The sequence below is a fragment of the Zootoca vivipara genome, chromosome Z2 (assembly GCF_965207765.1).
Source record: "Zootoca vivipara chromosome Z2, rZooViv2.hap1.1, whole genome shotgun sequence".
In the NCBI taxonomy this organism is placed as follows: Eukaryota; Metazoa; Chordata; class Lepidosauria; order Squamata; family Lacertidae; genus Zootoca; species Zootoca vivipara.
Genome location: NC_142585.1, coordinates 20,218,954 through 20,237,491, shown reverse-complemented (window position 1 = coordinate 20,237,491; position 18,538 = coordinate 20,218,954). Strand labels below are relative to the sequence as shown.

Genomic DNA, 18,538 nt, shown 5'->3' with positions numbered 1-18,538 from the left:
CACACAACTTGGCACTTGCATCCTGTCCCATCTCTCGCACAGACCCACGCTAAAGCAGCCGTCTAATTTTTCAGAGACTTGACAATGTATGTACTGGCTACACCAAGGCTCTCTCATCAACAGGTCTAGACTGCCTCTTTTTCTCAATTAAACTTGGAATAGCTCATCCCAGACACTCAGGTTGCACTAGAATTTCTGGCTTTGCAGATTCATGCAGAACTAGGCAGATTGGAAGCACTTGCCAGGTATGGCTTTGGGGAACAACAAACAGCTCATTCCCCCTCCCACAACCGTGAGTCATGAAACAGTAGCAAGCCCTGCCCTTTCTTGACAGTTTCCTCCCAGCATGTTACAGGTACAAGCACTCTTTACAGGAATCTTTCCTGTTCCACCTCAGAGACACTCAGCATTCTATGTCCACTGAACATAGGTACATTGGGATTTGTTTAGCTGTTGCCCCTTTAGGATTCCCCCACCCACTGATGTTTTATCATACTTCTGCAAACCTTACAGCTCTTTGGAGGTTGACACTTCCCCTCTCCCTGCTTTGTCAATGCATTTTTAAATTTTTATTGATTTGTTAACAAAAAAAAAGGTGCAGGTATAAAGAAAGGAAACAAAGGATCAAAAAATGGTGGTACCTCGACTTACGAATGACTCAACAACCGAATTTTTCGACTTACGAGTGGAGCAAATGGCTGCATGCTTACGAATTTCTCGACATCCGAATGGAAACCGCGGCGGTTTTAGATAGGGTTTTTTTGACTTATGAATTTTTAGATGGGGTTGCTTCGACTTACGAATTTTCCCATTTCCAATGTATTCCTATGGGAAATCACGTTTCCAATGGCACTTTTCGACTTACGGATTTTTCGACCTACGAAGGTGCCTTCGGAACGGATTAAATTCGTAAGTCGAGGCACCACTGTATTCCCTTTACAAAATATATGTAAAAATATAAGTTTCCTCCACCTGTGGGTTCCATCATTACTGAGGTTCTTTAAAGTCAAGAGGAGCCAGATATTTGCATAGACACCTCATTTGTTGGTGGCAGGGCTTTTATTTCAGCCAGAGCTCACCAGAACTCAGTTCCAGCACATCTCAGGTGGATGCCATTGCCATTCTAAGAGAACAAGGGAGAAGTTCATGGTGTGCTGCAGCACCTATTTTTCTAGAAAAATAGCACTGGTTGGTGACAGAATTTGCATTGCATGAGTGGACTTTGTAGTACATTTCACAGAACATTCTCTACAGAGCGCTCCAACTTCTCCAGCAGTTTGGGGATGAACCCCCAATGCAGAATGTAGCTTTCAATCATCCTTGGTATAATGGTTGCTGGGGTGTCAAACATGCATTTCTCTCTTCTCATCCATGACATGTTGGAGAGTGTGCCTGTAGTCTCAGTACCTCTGATACTCCAGTACTTTGCTGTTATGGAAACTAGCATATTTGAGGGATCTGGGTGGGGATCCAAACCTGGTGCATTGGCTAAAATAAACACCTTGGAATCAAGGCAAGTTCCTGGTACTGGGGAAATAAGTTTTATTTCCTGCTTTCAGTGCTGTCGACACCAGTTCTTGACAGCTGGGCTGACACATTTACTGTTTAGGATTGCGTTGCGATAACTAGTGCACAAATATGCATGACAGGACGGGGATGCCAAGTGGTGGCTAGGCAGGGGGCGGAAGTGGCAGTGCTTACTTCATCCTAAAGCAACGGGAGTGGCTCACTGTCCCTTCCATCTTACAGTGAACTCATTCTCTGAGGGCGGATCCTTACGTACACACAAAAGGGTGGCAACAACAGGCTTGGGTGGCAGCCAAGGTTTGCAAAAGTGCAAGAAAACAGCCTAGGGCCAAAAACTGTGTGCTCAGTAGGCATGGAATGCTGAATGACTGTTGCGTGTGTGGCAGAGGGTTGGAGCTAGAAGCTGAATGGAGTATCTTTGGAAGGGCATGGCTGGCTGGCTTGAGTCCTGAACAAGAGCATTCCAGAGTAACAAGGTCTTGACCCGGTAACTGGTCAACACTATGATAATCAAAACTCTCCTCCTCTTTTCTCCTACTTCCCACAACTGTGTCCAGAATGTCACTGAATCTACATCCCCTTAGAATAGCTGAGTTCAAAATGTCAAGGGTTGTGTTGGCCGTATGTTTTGGGGAGACCTTGGGTAAGATGCCTTCAGGACTCCCTTCCTCCTTGAGTGGGCACCCTCCCCATCACCGATGCTGGCAGTCTCGGTTGGTTGCCCTCTTTCCTCTGCCCAATCCATTAAGCCACCCAGAGAGAGAGAAGGTGAGGCAAGCAGGGAGGGCAAATGGACAAGAAGACGGAGCAAGATGGAACAATATGGGTCTCAGTGGGTACCCAGTGATACTGACCCCTGGTGTCAGCCAATTCTATGAGCCATTTCTATGAGCTCCAGTAAGTAGGTCTGGCTCCAGGTAAGTGCTAAAGAGCAGAGGTCGATGGGGAGTCTGTGGCGTTCTATACAGGGCCGGCTCTAGGTAGACCCCTGGTGGCATGGTGCGCCAGGGTGCCGAGCCATGTGGAAACCATGCTGCGCCCTGTGAGGGCGGGGGCGCTGGAGCGATCTCTGCCCCTCAGCACCAGGGCGCGCGACCTGCTCGAGACTGCCCTGGTTCTGTAAGTTGTGTCTTCCATCACCCCTACCCAACATAGCTGATGATTGGGGGTGATGGGAGTTAGCGGTCAAACAATACACGGAAGATCACAGACTCCCCATTAGGGTGATTACTTTTTTACAACCTCATTTCCCTGTATCATAATTTGATGAGCTTTCATTAAAGATTAGATAAAATTTTACTTTCAAAGAGATTTGATTTAAAAAAACCTCACACACAAAATGATTTTAAAAATTTTATTTATCAGTTTTTTGACCATTTTTGAAGTCACTGTAAGCAGGTATAAAATTGAACCGAAGCTTTAGAGTCACATATATACAACATTATATAGGGTCATCAAACACACAAGGAAACTTTTTTTAGCTGCAGTAACAGTATAGACGTCGCTAGAGGACGATTTTTGCTACCTCCCCCTGTAGGTTCTTTTCCCAGCATGCCCGGCAGGGTCTGCTGACTGAGTTTTGAGGTCCCAAAAAGGGGCTTTTACCTTGCGCAGGTGTGACATTTATATACCCTATGTTGCTAAGAACACTCCCCATTGTGGAATGTAGTGTTGTATCCAAATTTGATACGAAATACCGGTATATATAGAATTGTTAATACAATTTTAATGAAATGGTAAAACGGCATACAAAAAAATTTAAAATGGTTTGTGCGTAATCTTTTTTAATATTTCATTTTAGTCATTAATACCGTAAGCAAAAGTTCATCCATTTGTGCTACAGGAAATAATTTTTGAGAAAAAGAAAAGAAAAAGTCACCACCCTCCTCCCCATCCTGCTTGTATGAGGAAAGCTGAGCATTTCCAAAGCAGCTCCCTACAGCTGTCTTCTCCTCCCTCTTCCTTCCCTGACCAGCCTATCTGTGATTTTTAATTTCTCTCTCTGCAATCAGGATAAGCTTTAGCTCATCGCTAAAGTCATATCACAGACACTACACATTATAAGACGTTGCTTCCTCTCTCTGCTTCTGTTAAGATTTTTGAGCGGACTACTGGAACACACTTGCCAAATCCTCCCACCCCCCACCCCAAAGCTGCTGAATCAGGAGCCGAGAGGACTCCCCCCCCCCTTCTGCATTTTGGAACACAAGCAGCTCAGCTGCAGGCAGTACGCATGCTGATCTCAGCACCCCACCTACCTAGATATTCTCTCTCCTTAGAGACACTCTTCTAGGCAGCTCTACCAACTGTTGATCTATCAAGACAAGAGACCCGCACAGCCAGCAGTAAAACCCCATATTGTAGAATCTTGCTGACAGCTCATTAGGAACACACACACACACACACACACACCAATCATGAATTGAGACAGGGGTTTCCATATGTTGACTGCCAGTGGATGTGTTGTTGACCAACTTCATTCAGGGTGGTCTGCAACATGGATTTGTTGTTAATTGTATTTTTTTTATTTCTCATACATTTTTTTGTGTGTGTGTACTGCAGTGTAATGTAATTGATTTCTGTAGAACCCAAACAACAATTCCTTAGTTTATGGTACATTTCCTGACATTTATATGTTTCCTGTCTTGTACCTTGAGATAAGAATTCTTAAGAAGAAACATCCATCTAGTTCAGCATCCTGTTTCCCCACAGTGGCCAAACAGGTACTTCCAAAAAGACTGTAACACAAGAAGCTGCCTGATAGCAAATGGGCCTATCTGTTCATCTGTCTAGCTCAGTATTTGGTTGTAGTTCTCTAGGGTCTTTGCTACCTATGTGAGCCTTTTAACTAGTGATGCCAGGAGCTGAACTTGAGAAATTCTTTGTGCAAAGTCTGCACTCTGTTGAGGAGCTGTATATCATCCAACTCCTTAAGCAGGCTAGGAATGAAATTGCTTCTCCAGCCATTGTTCTCCAACAACTGGTATCCAGTGAAACACTGCCATTGGTTGCTTCCAAATGGCCTGTTTACTTATTTTGAAGTTGGTTTACTGAACATAAGGACCAAAACAACATTCATTGTGCAACCAGAACTTGCTGGTATGCAACTGGACTCCACCTGCAAGATAACAACAATCAGGAAGGGGCTACTCACTGAACACTGAAGTTTCTTTAACCATTAGGGCTAATAATTTATTTAAATACAAGAGCTCCAAGTTCTTTTTCTCTGTGCCCATATTTCTGTAAATCCAAGGTGGATTTACAAAACAACATTTGGATTTACAAAACAACATTTGGATTTACAAAACAACATTTATTGGGGGAAGGGTTTGGATCCCTCAAGATGTTGGACTACACGAAAAGCCTAAAAGTGCCCACATGTGTTATAAAATCTAAGTCTGTTTACAAAAAGCTCACATGAGCAGGAGAAAACTACCTCCTGAACCCATACCCCAGGGGCAAATGGTACCATCTAGGCTTCTCTCTCTCTCTCTTGGGACTCTTCAGATCACACCCCCTACTCCCCCCTTAAGTGCTTCTGCCTGGCTGGAATGTGTCCTTGAAAACAGGTGATACCTCTTGCTTGTCTGGATGGAGGCTAGAGAGGGATGTGCATCTGCGCAGAAACAAACCAGCTATGCAAAGATAACATTTGCATTCATTGCCTCACTCACTTTTTGAATCTGGCCCTGTCCACCAGCAGCAAGTGGCCCCTGGAATGTTTTCCAGAATGGAATGTCACCCTCTGACTGAAAAAATGTTCCTCATCCCTGCAGTAAGTAATGGAACTGTTGGAAGAATAATAAAAAATAGTGTCCATTTTGTAGAAAGTTCAGCAATGCCTGTGGTACTTCCATTCCTCCAGTCTCATTAATAACCTGGATTTCATTCTTTCCTTCCCAGTTATACCAGCTAGCACAAAACTCTGAATATTGAGGAAGGAGGAAACACAAACCATGCTGTCCCTTGGCGTTGTGAAAGGTAATGAACTGCTGAGTAATTATTACTCCTTCCCAAGGGTTTAGAAGTTTGCAGCTAATTCTACAGGGCTCTACTTTCAAGCTGCATACCCTTCAACGTTCTTCAGATGAAAATAGGGACATTTCTCGCTCCCCCCCCCCGCATTTTTTGTCCCCTGCAATAGAGCATTTCCAATGAGAAGAAGGGCAAGTGCCACCACTCTGTCTGCATTATGCAAGCGACTTAGCTAACACTTTGTGCATTTATTAGATGGCGTCATTCTACCTAGCGATGAGGATCGAAAGAGGATCATCACCCAGATGAAAGTGCGGACAACACTGAAAGGGGATAAGAGCTGGATTCAGCAGAGATCGGACCCTGAGGAGGAGCAGAACCACAGCCCATTGTGAGTAGAGGCATTCACCTGCCCTGCCTGCAAGATTGCTGCTCCATCTGCCCAGGCCTCTTTCCAATGCTGCCAAAACATAATATCTCAATCATCACCCAACTTCTTAGAGAAAAGTTCACAAGGGATCAGACTTCAGATTTTGCATTGTGTGCAGTGCTATTGAATATGAAGAGCCTTGCATCTTTTTTAAAAAGGCAGTTGTTGAGCAGCTGGTTTCTGCCAGAGCACTGGCATGCAATTGAGGAACCAGAGCACCAAAGATCCATTTATTCACTTTCCTCTGAAGGTGCAGCCTGTAAAGAGGGAATAACTAGGATTTTAGATTCTTTGTCAGCTATGTCTGAGGTTTTATGTTGGTCCTAGCACAGGAGAGGGTGGAACCTTCTTGTAACAATCATGTTACAAGTTGTCCTGCAAGGCCATTTCTCCCAAACCACATCTGCCTGTCTATCAGCTGATGTCCCTGCAGGGAATATACTGACAAAGCAGACCCCTGCAGCCAAAAGGATTGAATGGTGAACACAGAGTTCAATCCTGAAGGGTGCTACTTTGCCAGTGCATTCTCTGTGGGGAATATACTGACAAGGCAGAACTCCTTCACCCTTGTAAGTCAGTTTTGCCAGGTGGGCAGAACTGCCCATCTATCAATTGTCTAGAGGTGGAAGAATATCTTCTCTCATTTTCTCAGTTTCCCATTCTCCACATTTTGCAACAATTTATAATCTTTTTAATTAGAAAAAAAACATGATGAAAATTCTTCAGCATATTAGTGCAAATTTCTCCAGGTAAGCACATTTTTGTACAAAATCAGTTTTGACTGATATACACATTTTGCAGAAGATTTCCTGTAACACGGTGAATTTTTGTATATTATGATTCTCCTGCTTGGAGAATAGCATCACAACATTCGGATAAGTGAAAATTTCAAAGGATGGTTGTGTTTTGGTTCTCCAGAGTTTATGGCGAAGGGTGTGTAATGAATAAATATTGATATAATGATATCAATGTTGATATATTGATTTAAATATTGATAACAATAACTGAAAGAGCATGAAAGCCTCTTACACCAGGGCTGCTTCCACCACACTGATTTCTCACTTTTGCCTCTCTTCTCCCCTCTCCCATCCAACAGGCATTCACCATTGAGGACCAGGGGCACCACTGGGAAATCTCCTGCCTCACCGAAGAGTTTGTCACCAACTCGCAGGTGCCTTTGATGAACCACCTGCACATACCTTGCTTCCTTTGGGATCTATCCACTGGCGATTCTGGGTGGGCTTCGTCAGTTAAAAGGAACTCACATTGCAGAGCTGGGAGGATGCCTCTGCATGATATTCTGGGAAGCTGTTGCCAGTCTGAGAATATAATATTTGGTTAGATGGGTCAAGAATCTGACTCAGTACAGTATAAGACAGTTTCCTTAATTTATATAAGGTACTTCATATTATGGCAGTTGACTCAACTGCTCAGCTACCTTCAAAGGCTATTAGGCAAACATCAGTCTACATAAAAGTCAAGTGACAGTAAGCTCTTCCTTAGCCAAATGCAATAGGACTCAAATTCCATCATGAATTTTTGATGTTTTATTCTGCTATGGTGTTGTCTTTTGTCATCTGGTAACATTTCTCTTCTGTTCTTCCAGATTAGCCTTTGATGAACCACCTTCCAAAGCAGAACCACAGTCTCCAAAAAGTTATTCCAAAAAGTTAGTGACTCCCTTTTACTGCAAAAAGTAGGGCACTTAATGGGGGGGGGAGGGCCACGGTTACCTTAAAGTTTGGCATTGCAGGTTGTAGTCTGTGAATTTCAGTTTGTGTATGTGTTTATTGTAATTCTTTGTAAAAACTAGATATCAAAGTTCTCCTGCACCAGGCTAGGAAATGAACATTGAGCAGTAGTAACCCCCACCTTACAATGAGAGAGGAACTTTTAAAACCCTGCAATTCTTCTCTGGCTTAGATTAAAAACTGAGCTGGAGAAGAATTTGCAGCTTCTCCCCAGCCAATATCTACCATCTTTCCGTATCCTCCCCAGCCCCAAACTCAGTAGTTCCTTCCTTTCTCAGGTAAAAAAATAAATTGCACAGGATGGGTGTAGTTCTTACAATGATTCCTCCAAGGTTTTATGAAACAAAACACACATTTCCCCAACAACTTGTTGACCACTGGGGCAAATGTAGTTTCCCCACAACAGCAGTGCTTCTCCGTGTTAATGTGTCTGTTTGTTCAATCTTCCCAAAGCCAACAATCCGGATAAAACCTTAAGCGTTTTGTCTCTGCATATTTTTCTCCTTTTACCAATAATGTATTTCTGTTCTCTACCTAGATCTCCCAGTGCCACATCACCTTCTGGGTACCTCATCAGGTGAGAGAGATGGGACCAGAAAGAAGGAAAGCATTTTGCTTTTGATATAGAATCATAGAATGAAGGAGAGTCCACCATCTTCCAAAAAAGTTAATTCCACTCACAAACAGCTCTTAATGCCAGAAATTTCTTCCTGATATTTAATCAGAAATTCTTTTCTTGTAACTTGAATCCATTGGTACGGGTCCTACCCTTCAGAGCAGCAGAAAACAAGCTTGCTCCATCTTCTACAGGACAGTCCTTTAGATATTTGAATATGGCTATCATATCTCTCCTCAGTCTCCTCTTATCCAGGCTAAATATACTCAACTATTCCTCTTAAGGTTTGCTTTCCAGACCCTTGACCAAGGCAGAACACAACGGTACTATTATGTGTCTTAATAAGGACACTAGACTTCTGTTGATGCAATCTAGAATAGCATTAGCTGTTTTTTTGATGCCGTATAACACTGTTGACTCATGAAGCTTGTGGTCTGCTAAGACCCCTAAATCCTTGGCAAGCCAAGTGCCCCCATCTTATATTTGTGCAGCTGGCTATTCCTGCTTAAGTGTGTCCTCCTAGCGGTGCAACAATAAAACTGCCAGCACATTTGCAAAGCTAAGCAGGGTCTGGTATAGTTTCAAACTGGTACAAATCCACCTAACAGTAACCTTGTCCAGCCCACATTTTACCAGCTTCTCTGCAAGAATATCATGGGGGACTTTGAAATCAAGATACACTATGTCCTTATGGAGATCAAGATCCACAGCATTCCCTGATCCACCAAGCTTGTAATGTGCTGTGTGATCTTGGAAGTTACTTACATATTTTCTCTCTGTGTCTCTCTTTTAGAGGGGTTTTCACCAAGACCATTGATAAGACTACTCCTTTGAACACAGCATCCAATGGCTCACAAAAGAGGTGTGTTTGATTAATCCCTGATCTTGGGACAGACACATGGCTTTGTCAATGAAGTCAAATCCATACGATCCAAGAACACTCCTTGCCAGAAATATGGGGGGGGGGTTTAAGAATGGGCAATCATTGAAGAACCATCAGAATATAAATTCAGGTAGCCCACATTTGTCTAAAAAACAGTGCCTACTCAGAAGTAGTTATGATAGAATGGTAGAATCATAGTTGGAAGGGATTCCATGGACTTTCTAGTCCCATGGTTCCCATTGTGGGGCACACACCACACAGGGGGGCAATTTGATTTTTTTGGGGGGGGGCAATTTGAGAATTAGTTAGACCAAGTTAATGGCCTTTTAGGCTTCCTCCACGTGAATAGGAGTTCAATTTTTGAACAACAACAACAACAACATTATTTATACCCCGCCCATCTTGCTGGGTTTCTCCAGCCACTCTGGGTGGCTTCCAATAAAATATTGAAAATACAACAAAATAATAAGAATTATATGTCCGGGGGGGAGGAGTGCCCAGGATTTTAGAGATGATTAGGTGGGGCATGGCCAAAAAAAGCTTGGGAACTACTGATCTAGTCCAACCGCCTGCAATTCAGGAATGTTCAATGGGGCTTCCCCCTGGTAAGTGTCAATAATCCCAAAATTATTAAATTGTACTATGTTCAAGAGTGTAATTGGATAGTCTTGCTGCACACTTTGTCCTGTATCAAGTAAAAATCTAGAAGCTTACTTAAAAGAAAGAAATCTGGACATTTAGAAAAGTGGGGTGGCTAAGAAGCTGGGACATCCGTGGATACAAAACCTCAGACCTTTGGCACTGCAACTTCTCCACACTCACCGTTATATTATGAGGATATAACCCTGCAGACATATCACTTCTGTTTGTTCAAACCACTGATTATCTCTGGGCGTGTTCTGCTTTCAGTGCCAAGAGCTCCAGCCTGCCCCGCTTCAGTCAAGGGCACAAGATGAGTACTGAGGAGTACAAGAAACTGTGAGTATACCCAGAAGGGATTTGCTCCCCTCCTCTAAGAAACCCCATCTTGGTCAAGGCAGGCACATCATATGTAATGATCAACAGAACTCAACCACAGGCACGGAAGACCCATTCTCATTGATGCTGGGGATGTTTGTTTGTTTTTACAAAAAAAAAGCCTCAAAGTGAATTGCACCACATTTTAAAACATCAAACTACTTATCCAATGTTTAAAACTAGGTATGTAGAATAAGCACAAAATAAAAACCTAAAGGTGTTTATCCAGCAACGTGAATAAAAAGGATGCATCCAGCCCAACCTTGCTGAAAGAACAATGTTCATTTATTATTGATGTTCAAATGAAGGGTCGTATATGAATCTAAATAATAATAAATGAATATTGTTCTTTCAGCAAGGTTGGGCTGGATGCATCCTTTTTATTCATGTTGCTGGATAAACACCTTTAGGTTTTTATTTTGTGCTTATTCTACATACATAGTTTTAAACATTGGATAAGTAGTTTGATGTTTTAAAATGTGGTGCAATTCATTTTGAGGCTATTTTGTAAAAAAATAAAATTAAAATATCCCCAGTGCCAGCATAAAAAACACTAAGATCATGGCCACTGGTCCCATCACCTCCTGCCAAATATAAGGGGAAGAAATGGAGGCAGTGAGAGATTTTACTTTCTTGGGTTCCATGATCACTGCAGATGGTGACAGCAGTCACGAAATTAAAAGACGCCTGCTTCTTGGGAGAAAAGCAATGACAAACCAAGACAGCATCTTAAAAAGCAGAGACATCACCTTGCCTACAAAGGTCCGCACAGTTAAAGCTATGGTTTTCCCAGTGTATGGGAAGTGTATGGAAGTGAGAGCTGGACCATAAAGAAGGCTGATCGCCGAAGAATTGATGCTTTTGAATTATGGTGCTGGAGGAGACTCTTGAGAGTCCCATGGACTGCAAGAAGATCAAACCTATCCATTCTGAAGGAAATCAGCCCTGAGTGCTCACTGGAAGGACAGATCCTGAAGCTGAGGCTCCAATACTTTGGCCACCTCATGAGAAGAGAAGACTCCCTGGAAAAGACCCTGATGCTGGGAAAGATTGAGGGCACAAGGAGAAGGGGACGACAGAGGACGAGATGGTTGGACAGTGTTCTCGAAGCTACCAACATGCGGGAGCTTCCAAACTGGTGTGCTCTGGTCCATGGGGTCACGAAGAGTCGGACACGACTAAACAACTAAACAACAACAACCCTTCATCACAAGATCTCAGAGCAGTTCACAAGATAAAACACTGCATATTTGCTTGAACATTATCACTTTCCACAATAAAACAGCACAACCTGACAATTAACAAATAAAAACAACAAAAAGAAAGCTTGGATTCCTTTTTGTTTTGTTCGTCTTTTTGTGTCAGGGGAGATTTCTTATAGTAACATAGGAAATGGACTCATACAGAGTCATACCATTGGTTCCTCTGGCTAAATATTGTCTACCCTGACTGGCAGCAGCTCTCCAGGTTTCAGCCCTACCTGGAGCTGTCAGGAATTGAACCTGGGACCTTCTGTGTGCAAAGCAGATGCTTTGCAACTGAGCTACATCCTTTTCAGCCCCCTCCTACACCTGCAGCCCATCTGCTCCATATCCCACGCCATTCTCAAGGAGCTCCTAAGCCCCAGGATCACATTTCCAGGAGGAGCAGGGTGATGCAGATGGAAGGATAAGGCAGGGAGGTCTAATTCTGGGAACAGGAGCTATGCTCCATTCACAGAATGGAAGCTAGAATCCAAGCCAAATGAACTAAATCCTCCCCCCACTCCTATTACTTTACATAACAATAATGGCAGTTATCTGTCAGTATTGGACAGCAGTCAGACACTCTGTGACACAAAGCACCTTTTAGTTTCAGTAGCTTTCTCTCCATCTTTCATCTTCTTCCCAAAGTTCAGTTTTGTTGCTTTGCCCCCTCCTTTTTCCCTTTTTATTTTCTCTCTGGTTGTTCTTCAACTCTCACTAACCACCATCACCCTCCTTGCCTTTCCCGCAAGCTCTGTGCTCCTTCTTTCACTTTATTGGTTCAGGAGGAAAAAGTAGGTATAGAAAGTACTCTTTGTTGAGAAAATCCCAGCAAAGATTTAAAATCACAAAATATGCAGTAAAGCAAAGGGTGAAAATATAGGCTATTTAGACCTTTAAAATATGTCTTTCCAAGTGAGTTCCAAAACAGTCCCTTCTTTCACCAGCATAGGAGAAGACATATTTAGTAAGTTACAAATGGTTTACTTACAAACTCTCCAAAGGTCCAGTTCATGTGCTTTTCCACACATAGGTCATGAAAGTTGCACAGGCAGCAAGGCCGGCCCACCCGTGAAACAAGGTGAGGCAACTGCCTCAGGTGAAAGGATCCACAGGGCAGGAGATCCCAATGTAGGTCTTTATTCCACCTTTGTTCCTGATTTAGAACATCCCTGGTGGGGAGGAAAGTACCATGCCTTGGGCCGGCCTAAACTTAAGCATGTCGGTTATATTAGGCTGGTTATCTCACATGCTTTCCCCACATCCTATCATCTCACAGTCCAGAAGCCTCATCATTTCCTCCCATTTCCAAAGTTCAGAGGGGCATGTGGATCCTTATGTAGCCACAAGAGGGAGATATTGGCAGGCTTCAGAGAATCCAAAGTGTACTTTGCTGCCTTTCACTGTGGTTGGGGCGGTTGTAGAGAGGTGAGGCTGATGAGCAAGCTTCCTCCTGTGGCTGTTTGCTGAAAATAATAACAATCCACCTCTTCTTTCTTATACATGATCCAGTGCTCCTTATAACATCAAACGAGAGCTATCCGAACCAGGTGACGTGGAGCCTTCCGTTTCCCCAGATGAGCAACAAAAGAGGTACCACATCACAGTTGCAGCAGACTGCATATTGAGGGTTATGTTTGAAAGCAACAGAGTTCAGTCCCTGGAGCTGAGAGAGCACCATGGACAATGAGCTCTTGTACAGCTGTGCATGGGGGATTTACAGTGCAATCCAAATCCCAGACTCACCAGAATGGGGAGCTTTGGATCCAGCAGGTTTTGGGCTGCCCCAGCCGAGCCAGGGCTTCACTGGCATAAATCTCCCACCCAGGCTGAGCTGCTGCTATGCCAGGGTAGCTTAAGTAGCCATAGCCCCCTCCCATGAAACGGGCGTTCCAAGGGGGTGGCGGGAGAGAGGGAGATAATTGTACTAATTCCAAACATCAGTTCATATAGATTGGATTGCTCTGTTAGACCAGGTTCTTGTTCTCACGTATCTGACTGCACTTCTTCCAACTGCAGCTGTGGGCTCACCCGATTAAATGCTACTTCATATGAAAAGTTCCATCTGCACAGAAAACCAGCAAGTTTTCTGTGCTCAAGGATTTGTTGATTTGCATGGAGCTTTCAGTCAAGAGAGCATTTGCAGTCTGAAGCATACAGTACAAGGTGGCCATATGAGACCACAGAGGACAGTCCTCTCTTTTGAGGGCTGCTCTGCTTGAAAGACTGTCCAGTCCAAGTCTGATTTAGAGGTAAAAGGTAAAGGGACCCCTGACCATTAGGTCCAGTCGTGAACGACTGGGGTTGCGGCATTCATCTTGCTTTACTGGCTGAGGGAGCCGGTGTACAGCTTCTGGGTCATGTGGCCAGCATGACAAAGCCGCTTCTGGCAAACCAGAGCAGCACATGGAAACACCGTTTCTACTTGCACTTTGACATGCTTTCGAACTACTAGGTTGGCAGGAGCTGGGACCGAGCAACGGGAGCTCACCCCGTCACAGGGATTCGTACCGCCGATCTTCTGATCGGCAAGCCCTAAGCTCTCTGCTTTAACCCACAGCGTCACCCGTGTCCCTTGATTTAGAGGTAAGGGACCCTAAGAAGGGAGTGAAGGGGCTTTGAAGTTGCCCACCAACAATGAACAGCTGTTGACCACCGACAAGGCAGCAGAGAGAGCAAGCATACAAGTCACCTAATCAGTCTTGCCCACAGTGATTATTTCCAAATATGCATCGATAAATATAAATCACAATATGCAAATTTCATACAGGCCTGTGTCATCTTTCTTTAGTCTATTGTTGAGGTGATGTATTTCATCTCTTTTGGCGATGTGTAAGATGCCAAACCTAATGGGAGTAGACTATACAGTTCTGTATATTCTGTGATTAAACTTCACAGATGTAGAAACTGGCGTGTCCTGTTTCCATCCTACTTCCTTTCTCTCTTTCCCCTCACAGAACTGAAGCTGCAAGCAGCGTGCTTAGGAGAACAGCCAGCAGGGAGCGCTCCTATGTCCTTTCAGCTGCTAAGAAAAGCAATGGGTAAGTTTGAGTGGAGGGAAAGGGATTTATTAACAACAGAAACAAAAGAACAATTCTTAGCGACGATTGAAGGTGAAACAGCCGGCGGGGCTGGAGGAGGTGGGAAGCGGCCGAAGGGTGGCTCCTCCGGCGGGAAAGAGGTGGAGGCTGGACATGCCGCCTCCCAACTCAGCTGGCCGCTTTGTGCTGCAGTGACCACGGCAGACGGAGGCTCCAGGCGTGGCACTGCTTTGGCACGGCATGGCGGAGGCGGGTGAGCTGATGCCGGGAGGCACCGTGTCCAGCCTCCACCTCTTCCCTGGCGCCCTCTAGAATTTGGCGCCATGCGCCACTAGCCTCTACGGGTAAGACACCTCTGCTCTCCATCCCTACCAAACACATACATACACATTTTGCCAGGTTGTACTCTTCATAGCACTATTTTTAACAGAGACATTCATGGCTCTCCAGTTGTAGTCATTGGACTACAACCCCCATCATCCCTGATCATTGGCTTGGCTTGGCAGGAGTTGGTATTCAACAACAAACTGGAGGGCCATAGGTTCCCCACCCATGCTTTAGTTTTTACACAGGAGTTATAGGAGGAAAACAACAAACAAGGTTTCAAGGATTCCTTTGAGGGGGGTGGGTAGAAGAAGAGGAAAGGGTGACTGAAGGTTGTGTAACAGCTTGGGATGAGGGGGCAGGCAGAGGTGTGTTTTTGTAAGGAAAGTGTTGATGGCATTGCCACCTATCACTTTTGTTCACAAAACAATGAATAAAAACACATTAAAAAAAAAGTTATGGTGACCTCAACTCACCCTGCTGATGGGTTTTAATATTTGTGTGTTTTTAGAAGTCCAACACAAGAGGCACCATCTTTCGTGGCCAAGAGGTGAGTTAAGGCCCCTTGTTGTCTACTCGTTCAATGGTCCGGATGAGGATGGACAACAAAGAGTCTTACAGCACCTTATGGACTATCCAATGTATTACTGTATATGGCATAAGCTTCCTTGGAGTGGAGTCCACTTTCTCAGATGCCAGCCCACAAAACCTATGCTGTAATAAATTGAGTAGTCTCCAAGGCCAGGTGGAATTGTGCCTTTGTCCCTTGCTCCATTTTTTTAATGTCCCCAATGAAATTGCTATTCAAAAACAAACACACCAAATTGGGGTGGATAGTAGGAGGACCCAGGTGGCGCTGTGGTTAAACCACTGTGCCTAGGGCTTGCTGATCAGAAGGTCGGCGGTTCGAATCCCTGTGACGGGGTGAGCTCCCGTTGCTTGGTCCCAGCTCCTGCCAACCTAGCAGTTCGAAAGCACGTCAAAATGCAAGTAGATAAATAGGAACCGCTACAGCGGGAAGGTAAATGGCGTTTCCATGTGCTGCTCTGGTTTGCCAGAAGCAGCTTTGTCATGCTGGCCACATGACCTGGAAGCTGTACGCCGGCTCCCTTGGCCAATAATGCGAGATGAGCGCGCAGCCCCAGAGTCGGTCACGACTGGACCTAATGGTCAGGGGTCCCTTTACCTTTTAGTAGGAGAACATAAGGGCTCTGTCAAATACGTGGCACACCTCACAACCTAAAAATGAAGTGTGTGCAAAGAGAGGGACAACACAACTTATACTTGGGGCTTTTTGTCTTCCTGATAGGCTTGATCTAGAGGATGACACAGGCCCACGCTCCAGAAGTCAGACAGTACCTGCTTCAGGATGGTTCAGCCGTCGTGGGAAGACGTAAGACTTTTTGGTCAATATTAAAGTGATTATCACTTTAGATGTCTCCGCATGCCCACCAACTGGTGTGGGAGAAAACAGTCCCCCAATTGCCTCTCTGGCTAGTGGCCATATTGCCTTATGGCTAGACTCTGATACTCTCTCACCATGACTGGGGAATAGGCAAATCTATAAATCTTGGCTTCTTTCAGTTTCAGTTTTCTAATCTTCAGTTCCCTTTTCCACATCAGAAAGCCACCATGAAAATTAATTAGCATTTTAGTGTGAGCTTCTCCTAATGCACACATATTTGAATGCAATCTTGCGTAATATACACACTTTTGTAAAGCAATTTCTCCATCAATAATACATTGCTTATGTTATTTGCACTAATATATGCATTTTTATGGACACTTTACCCTAGCATAAGGGACGCGGGTGGCGCTGTGGTCTAAACCACTGAGCCTAGGGCTTGCTGATCGGAAGGTCGGTGGTTCGAATCCCCGCAATGGGGTGAGCTCCCATTGCTTGGTCCCAGCTCCTGCCAACCTAGCAGTTCGAAAGCACATCAAAGTGCAAGTAGATAAATAGGTCCCGCTCTGACGGGAAGGTAAACAGCATTTCTGTGTGCTTCTCTGGTTCACCAGAAGCAGCTTAGTCATGCTGGCCACACATGACCCGGAAAAACTGTCCGCAGACAAAGCCAGTAAAGCGAGATGAGCACCACAACCCCAGAGTCGTTCACGACTGGACTTAACTGTCAGGGGTCCTTTACCTTTACCTTTTACCCTGGCATATGGATTGCTGCACACATTTCCTTAGCAGGAGAGCTGTATGGAGAAGTGCGAGTTTCGAAAGATGGCTGTGTTTTGGTTCATGTACTATTTTGGCATAAGCAAATTAAGCAAGTTCACATTTTAATGGGGATTTAATCAAATCCCTAATCAGGACATCTGCATCTGGTGGCCACCTACCTCCTTTCCTTACCTGCTGTCCTGACCCTTCACCAATTCTTTCCTGCCTGCCTGTAACTCCCCCGCCTTTCCTTTTTCCTTTCCTTTTCATAGAGTTTATGTGTTGCAGTGCTAGACCTGCATTTTAAACAATAAAAAAATAGTTTAGGAAATGATGGCATAGTTTTGTGAGGAAGCAAGTAGCTTTGTTGCAGCTTCCGAAACAGAAAAAGAAACGAAAGGCCTGCATTTCTTAGAGCAAAATGTGAGAAACGTACAGTTTGAATTCTACAATGTTGCCCAATTTTGGGGTTTTTGCAAATACCTGCTGCTGAGCTGGATTTTATTATTTAAACCAGGGGTGGGGAACCTCAAGCCATGAAAAGTAAATGAGACCCTCAGGTGTCGCAATCTAGCCCATGGAACTCTTGGTAGGCCACACCTCCTCTTAGAGGTCACGCCCTCCTTGAATACTTTTACCTGACTGACATGGATCCTTGAATTGTGATAAGGCTCCTAACCTCCATGGACGGAGGGTGGAGAGATGCTGCATGTGCTGTTTAGTAATTTCTGCCTTTTATATGTCAGAAATGTGCTGTAGAAAGGTAAGCGTCACATCCATTGTTCTTTCTACTTCTGCATCTGGCCCCCTGCCTACCAGTGGCATGTGGGCCCCAGAAGGTTACCCATGAAGGAATGCGGCCCTTGAGCTGATTCCCATCCCTGATTTACACCCTGATATTAATGGTAGGAACCATTCCAAGGACAAACTGCAATTGGCTGCTAGAGAATTGGCTACTTTGAGTGTCTACCATACCCTCCAACATTTCTCCAATGAAAAGAGGGACGTCCCATTCCATAAAGATAATTTCACTATTTATACCCCACACATCTTACTGGGTTGCCCCAGCCACTCTGGGCAGCTTCCAACTTACATAAAAACATAATGAAAATTAAACATTTTTTTTTAAAAAAACCTTCCTTATACAGTGGTACCTCAACTTACGAATTTTTCGACAACCAAATTTTTCAACTTACGAATGGGGCTAATGGCTGCGCGCCTATGAATGTCTCGACATCCGAAAGGAAACCACGGTGGTTTTAGATAGGGATTTTTCGACTTTCGAATTTTTAGATAGTGTTGCTTCGACTTGCGAATTTATCCGTTTCCAATGCATTCCTATGGGAAAACGTGTTTCCAATGGCGTTTTTCGACTTACGACTCACGACCTATGAAGGTGCCTTCGGAATGCCTTCAGGATTGCCTTCAGGCAGCTCAGGAATCGAATAACTCCATACCCTCCAACATTTCTCCAGTGAAAATAGGGATATCCTAAGGAAAAGTGGGACATTCCAGGATCAAATCAGAAACTGGGACGGCTTCTCTAAATTAGGGACACTTGGC

General features: G+C 44.3%; 1 protein-coding gene across 19 annotated transcripts in view; it reads left to right on the top strand.

The window, feature by feature from the left end:
* ZNF185 (zinc finger protein 185 with LIM domain) overlaps window positions 1-18,538 on the top strand; it is a 71,169-nt gene that overhangs the window by 20,700 nt on the left and 31,931 nt on the right. For 13 of the 19 annotated variants that reach the window (XM_088664594.1, XM_088664582.1, XM_088664589.1 and 10 more), the window contains exons 2-12: window positions 5,431-5,508; window positions 5,758-5,893; window positions 7,029-7,103; window positions 7,539-7,601; window positions 8,222-8,260; window positions 9,093-9,161; window positions 10,092-10,160; window positions 12,956-13,036; window positions 14,401-14,484; window positions 15,320-15,358; window positions 16,118-16,201. In XM_088664594.1, the coding sequence (XP_088520720.1) occupies window positions 5,484-5,508; window positions 5,758-5,893; window positions 7,029-7,103; window positions 7,539-7,601; window positions 8,222-8,260; window positions 9,093-9,161; window positions 10,092-10,160; window positions 12,956-13,036; window positions 14,401-14,484; window positions 15,320-15,358; window positions 16,118-16,201 (764 nt within the window). In that variant the 5' untranslated portion in view covers window positions 5,431-5,483. Of the gene's footprint in view, window positions 1-5,194; window positions 5,303-5,430; window positions 5,509-5,757; window positions 5,894-7,028; window positions 7,104-7,538; window positions 7,602-8,221; window positions 8,261-9,092; window positions 9,162-10,091; window positions 10,161-12,955; window positions 13,037-14,400; window positions 14,485-15,319; window positions 15,359-16,117; window positions 16,202-18,538 lie in introns of those variants that run through there. The other 6 variants (XM_035113832.3, XM_088664595.1, XM_035113828.3 and 3 more) reach the window with 2 other exon arrangements.